Below are 10,487 nucleotides of genomic sequence, written 5' to 3'. Positions count from 1 at the left end.
AATAGACTTTATTCTGCCACTGAATCTCTGAGGAACACCTCTGGAAATCCACCTTCAAGGTTCCAGCTCGATCACGCACAGAAGGCGCCGGGGAAAGTGTCTCACTTCCGTGTTTTATGGGATTCAACAGCAATGCAATGCGTTGAAAAATCTACTTTTTCAGAACTGGGAGTTTCGTCCTGATTTGACCACAAACATCCATCGTTTGCTGAGGCGGAGTGGGAAGTTTCAAGGGTGCATTAGGGAGTATTCTGATGGTTCTTCATCAGGACAGCAAACAGCTGCTCATAAGAAGCATCATGACATCAGATGCGTCAAAATGTCATCATCACTACAGATCTGTGCCAAGAAAACACTTAGTGCCCCCGAGCAGCCGGCATCTTCTCCTTTGTTGCCTTCATTCCTCACCTTGAAACGATGCTGAACCATTTTCTTTCCTCTCCACCTTCCCCGCAGATGAGGAACACGCCGCCTGCTGTGCCCCATAAACGCTGGGAGGAGGGGGGGGTGGGGAAGGAGGAGAGGTAAGATGGAAGGAAACGAGGGAAAAGGAAAGGACGCGTGAGAGGAAGGAAAGAAAAAGGGGGGAGGGGGGGAGAAAACCGAGAGAGAGTTAGTGGATGTAGCTCTAGCTGTGGGCCGGGGGGTGAGCTTCCTAACCCGGGCTGCTCTGCTGATATCCATGGGTGGCTGTGTCGGGAGCCACCACGACTCTTCCGGCAGCTTGAACGAGAACTCGGACGGCACAGGAGGTAACTTACGGGCTTTATTCTGCTGTTTCAAGGGCTTCCTCCAGGTTTTTCTGCATGTTTTCCTGGCTGGAGGTCTTCTTGCCTTCCTCAGTACCGGAGCCAGACGGAGCCGCAGATGGCCGGAGCGGACCTCCCGGTGCCTGATGCCACACGGCCGCCCGGGAGGCGAGCGGCGCCGGCTCCGCTGCGCGCTCCCCGGCACACCGGAGAACATTTACTGCGCTACGTTGTGTCTCTTTGTTCTTTGATGTTGACTGAGCTAGCCGGCTAAAGCCTAGCTGCTTAGCTTGCTAGCTCCGTGCACAACAAATATGGGTCACGGGCATGAGTGGCACCGCTCAGGAGGGATTTGAATGACTCTGCCGAACTTCAGCCCGCTATTAGCCGCGGATGCGTGCTGCATTTACGGCCCCTGTAGCTGTGGCTGTTTTCAGCAACCTTTGCACACGTTTGGCAGCGTGTTTTGTGCTGGAAAGTGCAGGAGAGGAGGTGTCACAACAGCTCGGTGGAGGAAGTGTGTGCTTTTAATAGTTGGCTGCGTTTACATGCTGTGAACGAGGCCTGTGGTCAGAGCAGGCACCGCTGAGCGTGCACGCAACGCTGCAGAAACGCTGTTTTGGGTGACTTTACATCCTGGTGACTGAGGCTGTGACACACTGTGACTTTTGCATGAAAAATGCATGAAGAAAAGGTGTTTTTTTCTGCTGATGGGCCGCTGCTGGATCCAGGATGGCTTGTTGAAACTTCGTTAAATGTGCAAAATGTGCAGGATTGCTGTGATGGCTCCCAGAGAGCGTGCCGGCAGGGCTGAGGCGCGCATCAGGGCGCCTGGATGGACTGTGCATCCTCAGCAGAAGGCTCCTGGAGCGTGGAAGGCAACTTTGTGGTGTAGTTTGCTGGTTGGTCCGTTCTGGGGAGGGGATCCGCTGCTGGCCACCGAGTTATTTTAATTGCAGGCTGGGAGGGGGGCTCATAGATGCTGAGATAAGTGTGATTTCCTGTTTGTCTCTACATCAGAACCTTTGCCTATCCCAACCCTTTTGCTCAACCAGATGCATTCAGAATCAGTGGTTTGGGTAGCTGCGGGCCGTCCGCCGTTCAAATGCAGCCAAGCAGCTGTTATTTGACACCTTGGTTGGACCTGAACACATCTGCATTTATGTTCTGGTGCAGCAGATGTCAGGTTTTCCGGGTCTAAGTGGGACAATAATGTAGTTGTGGCCTAGATAAATCCTGAAGGGTTGCCCAAGGACGGCCTGAGAATTAGGCTCATGCTAAAGAGCCGTTTGATAAAAATGGTTTGAAGCAACTTTCTGACCATTTTATGTCACTTTTAGGCTGTTTTTTTTTCTTTTCCACTGCAGATCCAATAAATTGCCTCATCCGACTTAATGGGTTTTCCATCTTCATCGGCCGTAGAACCAGAACGTGCCGACATTGTTGCCGAGGCGCTTGGCAACCAAAGCAAAGACGTTAGCCAAGAATGCTTTAAGTAAGAGAAAAAGGGTGTCGTGGAGCGCTGCCAATCCGCCTCGACTGATGACGGTGCAGTTTGAAATGTCTGAATTATAAGATGGATTTAAGAAAAAAAAAAGGAACAGGTCCATGTTTCACCTGTCCTGCTAAGAGAATTCAGGCTGAAAATGAGGAATAAATGGTTAAAACGGGACATTTTTAAGCTGAAAACGTGTGAAGTGATCAAGTCCAGCATGAGCCAGCAGATCCCTTCACAAATGCTTTGTGGGATCACATAAATCCAGTCATTTCTGCCTGCTCCAGCAACTCTTCCTTCTTCCCTTGAGCTGCACTTAAAGGCTCGTCGGGCCTTATTGGATGGAAACGAGCTTATTTATTTTCTGTAAAGCGTTGGCTGAAGGCATGAACATATATACTTCTATATTTCTAGATGTCTTGGAAAGAAATCTAGAAGCAAGTCTAAGCATTGATTGACTTCTAGACTTCTTTTCTAAATATCTAGAAAGAAATCTAGAAGCAGGTCTTGACAGCGATAGACTTCTAGATTTCTTTCTAGACTTCTTTTTTAAATTTTCTAGATGTCTTGGAAACAAATCTAGAAGCTAGTCTTGATGTTGATAGACTTCTAGATTTCTTCTGATCTTTTCTGATCTTTTCTGATCTGGTCTGATCTTTTCGGATCTTTTCGGATCTGATCTTTTCTGATCTTTTCTGATCTTATCTGATCTGATCTGATCTTTTCGGATCTTTTCTGATCTGATCTTATCTTATCTGATCTGATCTGATCTGATCTTTTCGGATCTTTTCTGATCTGATCTTTTCGGATCTTATCTGATCTTTTCGGATCTTATCTGATCTTTTCTGATCTTTTCTGATCTGATCTGATCTGATCTTATCTTATCTTATCTTATCTTTTCTGATCTGATCTGATCTGATCTTATCTTATCTTTTCTGATCTTTTCTGATCTGATCTGATCTGATCTTTTCTGATCTTATCTGATCTGATCTTTTCGGATCTTATCTGATCTTTTCTGATCTGATCTTTTCTGATCTTTTCTGATCTGATCTGATCTTTTCTGATCTGATCTGATCTGATCTGATCTGATCTGATCTGATCTTTTCTGATCTGATCTTATCTGATCTGATCTTTTCTGATCTTTTCTGATCTTATCTGATCTTTTCTGATCTTTTCTGATCTGATCTTTTCTGATCTTTTCTGATCTGATCTTTTCTGATCTGATCTTTTCTGATCTTTTCTGATCTTATCTGATCTTATCTGATCTTTTCTGATCTGATCTGATCTTTTCTGATCTGATCTGATCTGATCTGATCTGATCTGATCTGATCTTTTCTGATCTTTTCTGATCTTATCTGATCTTTTCTGATCTTATCTTATCTGATCTTTTCTGATCTGATCTGATCTGATCTGATCGGTCTGTGCCATGTGATCACATGTGGAGCAGCAGTCGGTGCGACTCAACACCTGGACACACTGCCTTCCCCTTCAGAGGTGATCCAGATGGTGTTGTTCATCAGCCACTCTGCTGCAGATGGAGCCCCCCCCCCCCAACCTTTTAACTGGGTTTAATAACAGAAACCCGAGCGGCCCGAGGTGTGCAGCTCCGTGTCATTTACTGGTGAACGGTGCCGTGTTTCATCCGTTTCTTCTGCTTTTTCAGCAGACGCTTTGCTTCACATCAATATTAAGTCTTTAAATAATTATTCTCTCCTGATCTCATTTCTATCCTCTTTCTTCTTTCGTCATCTTGGTAATTCCTCCTGTATTTTCTTACTGTTGCTAATCGATCCCGTTCTTTTTTCTCTGTCATTCACTCCAACCTCCCTCATTTTCTTCCTCCACCCTCCCCTCTTCCTCTCCTCTTGTACCCTTCACATCCCTCTCTTGTCCTCCCTTCCAGTGGCTCTTGGGCGTAACCAGCCCCTGAAGAGAGAGCGGCCTAAATGGAAAAGTGACTACCCGATGACCGAGGGCCAGCTGCGCAGCAAGAGAGATGAATTCTGGGATACGGCGCCAGCGTTCGAGGGCCGAAAGGAGATCTGGGATGCGCTGCGGGCTGCAGCCAGCGCATTTGAGAGCAATGACCACCTCCTGGCTCAGGCCATCCTGGACGGGGCCAGCATCACACTGCCTCATGGTAACTGTCTCTGCTGTCTCTGCTGTTTCTGTCTCTGCTGTTTCTGTTTCTGCTGTTTCTGCTGTTTCTGTCTCTGCTGTTTCTGTCTCTGCTGTTTCTGCTGTTTCTGTCTCTGCTGTTTCTGTCTCTGCTGTTTCTGCTGTTTCTGTCTCTGCTGTTTCTGTCTCTGCTGTTTCTGTCTCTGCTGTTTCTGTCTCTGCTGTTTCTGTCTCTGCTGTTTCTGTCTCTGCTGTTTCTGTCTCTGCTGTTTCTGTCTCTGCTGTTTCTGTCTCTGCTGTTTCTGTCTCTGCTGTTTCTGTTTCTGCTGTTTCTGTCTCTGCTGTTTCTGTCTCTGCTGTTTCTGTCTCTGCTGTTTCTGTCTCTGCTGTCTCTGTCTCTGCTGTTTCTGTTTCTGCTGTTTCTGTCTCTGCTGTTTCTGTCTCTGCTGTTTCTGTCTCTGCTGTTTCTGTCTCTGCTGTTTCTGTCTCTGCTGTTTCTGTCTCTGCTGTTTCTGTCTCTGCTGTTTCTGTTTCTGCTGTTTCTGTCTCTGCTGTTTCTGTCTCTGCTGTTTCTGTCTCTGCTGTTTCTGTCTCTGCTGTTTCTGTCTCTGCTGTTTCTGTTTCTGCTGTTTCTGTTTCTGCTGTTTCTGTCTCTGCTGTTTCTGTCTCTGCTGTTTCTGTCTCTGCTGTTTCTGTCTCTGCTGTTTCTGCTGTTTCTGTCTCTGCTGTTTCTGCTGTTTCTGTCTCTGCTGTTTCTGCTGTTTCTGTCTCTGCTGTTTCTGCTGTTTCTGTCTCTGCTGTTTCTGCTGTTTCTGTCTCTGCTGTTTCTGTCTCTGCTGTTTCTGTCTCTGCTGTTTCTGTCTCTGCTGTTTCTGCTGTTTCTGTTTCTGCTGTTTCTGCTGTTTCTGTCTCTGCTGTTTCTGTCTCTGCTGTTTCTGTCTCTGCTGTTTCTGTCTCTGCTGTTTCTGCTGTTTCTGTCTCTGCTGTTTCTGTCTCTGCTGTTTCTGCTGTTTCTGTCTCTGCTGTTTCTGTCTCTGCTGTTTCTGTCTCTGCTGTTTCTGTCTCTGATGTTTCTGTCTCTGCTGTCTCTGCTGTTTCTGTCTCTGCTGTTTCTGTCTCTGCTGTTTCTGTCTCTGCTGTTTCTGTCTCTGCTGTTTCTGTTTCTGCTGTTTCTGTCTCTGCTGTTTCTGTCTCTGCTGTTTCTGTCTCTGCTGTTTCTGTCTCTGCTGTTTCTGTCTCTGCTGTTTCTGTCTCTGCTGTTTCTGCTGTTTCTGTCTCTGCTGTTTCTGCTGTTTCTGTCTCTGCTGTTTCTGCTGTTTCTGTCTCTGCTGTTTCTGTCTCTGCTGTTTCTGTCTCTGCTGTTTCTGTCTCTGCTGTTTCTGCTGTTTCTGTTTCTGCTGTTTCTGCTGTTTCTGTCTCTGCTGTTTCTGTCTCTGCTGTTTCTGTCTCTGCTGTTTCTGTCTCTGCTGTTTCTGCTGTTTCTGTCTCTGCTGTTTCTGTCTCTGCTGTTTCTGCTGTTTCTGTCTCTGCTGTTTCTGTCTCTGCTGTTTCTGTCTCTGCTGTTTCTGTCTCTGATGTTTCTGTCTCTGCTGTCTCTGCTGTTTCTGTCTCTGCTGTTTCTGTCTCTGCTGTTTCTGTCTCTGCTGTTTCTGTCTCTGCTGTTTCTGTTTCTGCTGTTTCTGTCTCTGCTGTTTCTGTCTCTGATGTTTCTGTCTCTGCTGTCTCTGCTGTTTCTGTCTCTGCTGTTTCTGTCTCTGCTGTTTCTGTCTCTGCTGTTTCTGTCTCTGCTGTTTCTGTCTCTGCTGTTTCTGTTTCTGCTGTTTCTGTCTCTGCTGTTTCTTCTACTCCCCAAACAGAGACGGCTCAGCCCAGCATCACTGCACGCTTCTCCTGCTGTAACTGGTCAAAAGTTCTGCCTTTAATAGCTTCCAGGGTGCGGGCAGATCATGTGACAGTGGCGCCTGGGGCCACGGTTACTTTAAAAGTGGGTCTAAAGAACCTTGTAAAGCTTCCCCAGAAAATCTCTTTTATTTTCTGATGCTGGAGTACAATAAATGGGACCTAAAGTTAGCCTAGGCTTAGCGTAGCTGTTGATTTCTGCTTTGGGGGGTGGCTTCTGCCCACTCCTTCTCACTGTTATTGACATTTCAGAGAAAAGGGAGCAGATTATAAACCTCTGCGTCACTCAGACTGCAGTTAAAAGCAGATCAAGAGCACATTTAAGAGATTAGACTTCAGGAAGCACAGGATGGAAGGATCGATGAATAATAAATGGAAAGGAGCGTCTTCCTGGTCCCCTGGAAGTGGGACTAAATGAAGTAATCACTCAGAAGTATCCCAAACAGAGCACACCCTCCTGAGCATTAACGGACAGCGCTTGTCCGCAGTGCACGTGCACTCCTCGTGCACTCCTCGTGCACTCCTCCTGGACCTAAAGGTCGATTTTCAGTCGATTTCTGTGGTTTTTGCTCACTGGTTTCTAATCAGTGCTGCTGGAGTGGATTCTCCTCGTACTTCTGACACTTCCCAACATCTGCGCCAGCGGCTTTTCACATAGAAAATGAGCTTCTGTTTGTGTTTGTATGCAAGCAGAATGTCCATCGTGGTCTTTACCGCCTTCATTTTGCTGACGCCGCCCTCCTTGAAGCGTGACCCGGCATCTAGACTTTTATATGCTTTCAGGCTTTGCTTTGGGAATGTCTTGTGGAACCAGCTGCCTTTAATGTTCGTTATCCTGCCAATCCCACGACTTAGCAGCCGCCATGTTGAATATTTTCCCATTAATTCCAGCATTTTTGCACAGTACTGTTTAAATTAAATTAGTTTAAATTATTGTGCTCGCCCGACCAAAACAAGACTCTTAAAATGAACGTAAACATGTCAGTTTGACCACAATCTAATGAAATCAAGCCTCTGAGTCAAAGCTGTATGCGCTCAGCCCGACCCGAATGAGCCTCGCTGCTCTGTGCAGCTTCAGTCTTTTTCTAAACTCCCAACAAAGCTGCTCTCACTCGCATGCTTTTCGGTTTCTCCTGTCAGGTCAGCTGAAAATCAGCCCATTGAGACGCCTCTGCGCCGCCCTAATAAACGTTTAACCACAGCGTCATCTGACAGAACCGCCCGGGAAGCCACTGTAAGGCAGGAATTTGGCTGTACTTTCACTGTGATCTTCCAAAGCAGCGGCGTTTCTCACAGTCTCACAGCAAAGGACACATCTCAGTCAGTAGGTTAGCTGCATGCTGTTGTGGAGAAAAGGAGAAAAGACCAGCCCCCCTCTGCTCAGTCTGTGAAAACAAGACGAAATGATCAACTTAGAACCATATAAGCACCTTGGTGTACAATCCTGGCACAGCATCACGGTGCTGTGGGCATCAAATAACTGCACAGGTGGCTCGTCATTTCTTTTCTGGGTCAGTTACGTAATTTCTGAGCCTGGCTGGGTGCCTTTCTCTTTCCCCCCAGATGTTTGATGGTCTCACAGATGTGGCTGCAGGAGGGTTAAGGTACATCAGGTACCAGTGACAGGCCTTTCCTGAAGAATACTCAGCATTTAGCCCTGTTTCTGCAGTTTGGCTGGGCCAGATCGGACCCTGCTGGGCTGCAGCTGTGGATTCCCCAAAGCTGACATCACTGTTTCTCTGGGCGTTTTCGCACATGAACAGCAGAGATGTTCAGGAGGCTGCAGTCGCCCTCCACATGCGCACATCGCAGCAGAGTGTGCTCGTCTTCCTGGAAACAGCAGAGAGGTGGTGCGGGGTCACAGCAGGCCGAGGAAAGCTGAGGTTTTCTGGGAAATCTCAAAGTTTGGAGCGTCTTCTCGTACTGTTTCACTCAGCCAGTTCTGCAGGCAAACCCGTGCCATCCCTGCCACCGAGAGCATCGCGCTCCTCTGGTTTTGCATCGTAAATCCCAGGATTTGCTTCAGATTGTTCAGTGTCCTGTGCCGGTTTGGTCTTTTGACTTCTGTGATTTGAAATTCTTTCCAGTCGACGGCTTATGCAAGGACAGAAAGACTCTGTATGCTAACATTAAGCTAACGTGCTAACGCTAAGCACGTTAGCTTAATGTGTGGCCACTGAACACAGAGCACAGCTGAGGCTGGAGCTTTACGCATATTGGGAAGTCTTTATAGAGGTTTTTAACTATGAATGGGAACCCCGTCATGGCGTTGACAGATCACACCGAGGGGGGGGGGGGCGTAAAGATTCACATCCAAGTCTAGTTCTTGTGTTTTCCCTGAAGCACAGTTAGCTTATATAATATAATATGATTATGAAAGTAATCTGATGCATTCAGGGGACTTAAGGAGCGCTGCAGAGTGCGGTTTGAGGTGTTGCATCAGATGAGGGTAACTGTCCTTTAGTTCACAGGCCCTCAGACGACTTATTGTTAAACTGTTGATGTGACAGAAGAGTATTCGGCTGCATGGGATGAAGGTTTCCAGCATGAAGCTTTTTCTTTGCTGCTGTTGAGCAGCTCTGCTTCCCAATAAGATTGTTACTGGGTTAAGATGATGGATGTTTGCTGGTTTCTGGTGAAATGACACCACCTTGTTCAGAAGCAGAGTAAGCTGAGCTGCCCCCCCCCACCACCAAACCCACAATGACCTCTGCAGAAGTTTCCTTGGGCTCGGTGTTACTCGAATCCTCAGCTTGACCACGGCGGCTGCATCCTGTGGGCGTCGGGTGACTCATCTCCTTTACCTCCAGTAGAAACACGGGCAAAACTTACCTGACATTAGGTTGTTCTGAGGTCTCTGAAATCCCCTGGAGGACCCCTGGGGGTCCCCCACCAGCATAAAATAACCGCTTACTCTCCCTCATCATTAACCTTTCAGTCATTTCGTCTCTGGTGAAGTTTTTCTTCTCATTCTGCAGCAGCACCACGCATTTAATTTCCCTTTCTCCGGCTTTCACTCTCGTGCCTCTGCTCCCAGGCCTGGACTCATTTCTCATTCATTTGCTTTGCTAAAAGGGAAAAGTATGAGCCGAACTTTCTAAAAACTAACTAAATAACGTTTTAACTGGTGAAGTTAACATAAAGTCTCTGCTGGGAGTTATCAGCTGTTTTAGGTGATGATGGTTTATAGCTTCCAGTGTGTGGGTGAAATGAGATGAAAGCTTAAAATAGACGTGGTTATTACAGCAGATCGAGTAGTTTGCTGCTGAGGTAACTGGGAGAAATAATCACTTCCCTTTTACAGTTCTTTACTGATCTGCTTTGGATAACTGGGTCAAACCGACTCGGCTGATGCTCCATTTCTCCTTTCCTTTAGGAGCTCTGACCGAATGTTACGATGAACTGGGGAACCGCTACCAGCTGCCCGTCTACTGCCTCTCTCCCCCCGTCAACATGATCGAGGAGCGCTCGGACGACCCCGACGGCTCGGATCCGGACTCCGGGGCCGCGGACCCGTCCACGGGCAGCGCCGGCGACCCGGGCGCCGGAGGCGAGTGCCAGCTCCGGCTCCGGCTCTCCACAGGCCGCGACCTTCGGCTGGCGGTCCGCTCCACGGACACGGTGGGCATGATGAAGCGGCGTTTGCAAAGTCAGGAGGGAGTTCCCGCTGCCACCCAACGCTGGTTTTTCTCAGGCCGGCCGCTGACCGACAGGCTGCGATTGGACCAGCTCAACATCTCCCGGGACTATGTGGTGCAGGTCATCCTCAGCCAGCGTCCGCCGCCAGACGCCGTGGTCGCACCAGGACATGCACCCGAAGCCTCCGGGCCAGTGGAGGGGGGGCCTGCACTGCCTCAGGAGCCAACACCGGTGGAGAATTAACCCCTGAAGCTGGGCGGGCCACAGGCCCCGCGGTGGTGCTGAGGGACGAGGAAACGGCGATTCCTCTCAGCTGGTTTCACTGAGGAGGCCTTTGGTGGCCGTCTGCCGGAGCATAAAGACTCTGTTGAGAGAAGACTCTTCCTCTTGGTTTTACACGTTGAAATTTTGACCTTTTTTGGAGTCTTTTTAACTGTTCCTATGGAAACCAAACAACAAAAGGAGAACTTTGTCAGATGGCATGAAGGGTGTTTTTTTTTTTTTTTTTTTTTAGCAACACTGAGATTTGAATGTTCCTGTGTTTCAGTTTCAGATTAAGTTCTGCTCTTGGTGAGCTCTGGGGGGGG

General features: G+C 48.0%; 1 protein-coding gene across 1 annotated transcript; it reads left to right on the top strand.

Annotated features, from left to right (window-relative positions):
• The first annotated feature begins 587 nt into the window (after positions 1-587).
• ubtd2 (ubiquitin domain containing 2) lies at positions 588-10,487 on the top strand. The gene is made up of 3 exons (XM_072375269.1): positions 588-752; positions 4,148-4,384; positions 9,638-10,487. Exons 1-3 carry the CDS (start codon positions 683-685, stop codon positions 10,141-10,143), a joined length of 813 nt encoding a protein of 270 aa, XP_072231370.1. The 5' UTR covers positions 588-682; the 3' UTR covers positions 10,144-10,487.

This window comes from Leuresthes tenuis, unplaced genomic scaffold, assembly GCF_036924035.1.
Source record: "Leuresthes tenuis unplaced genomic scaffold, fLeuTen1.0.hap1 SCAF_21, whole genome shotgun sequence".
NCBI lineage: Eukaryota > Metazoa > Chordata > Actinopteri > Atheriniformes > Atherinopsidae > Leuresthes > Leuresthes tenuis.
This window is presented reverse-complemented; position numbering and strand designations above follow the sequence as displayed.

Excerpts from the sequence above, each read along its gene's own strand:
- ubtd2 (XM_072375269.1), top strand. The coding sequence starts at position 683 with ATGGGTGGCTGTGTCGGGAGCCACCACGACTCTTCCGGCAGCTTGAAC. Across the intron at positions 753-4,147 it reads GAACTCGGACGGCACAGGAG|TGGCTCTTGGGCGTAACCAG; the intron begins GTAACTTACGGG and ends CCTCCCTTCCAG. Across the intron at positions 4,385-9,637 it reads CAGCATCACACTGCCTCATG|GAGCTCTGACCGAATGTTAC; the intron begins GTAACTGTCTCT and ends CCTTTCCTTTAG.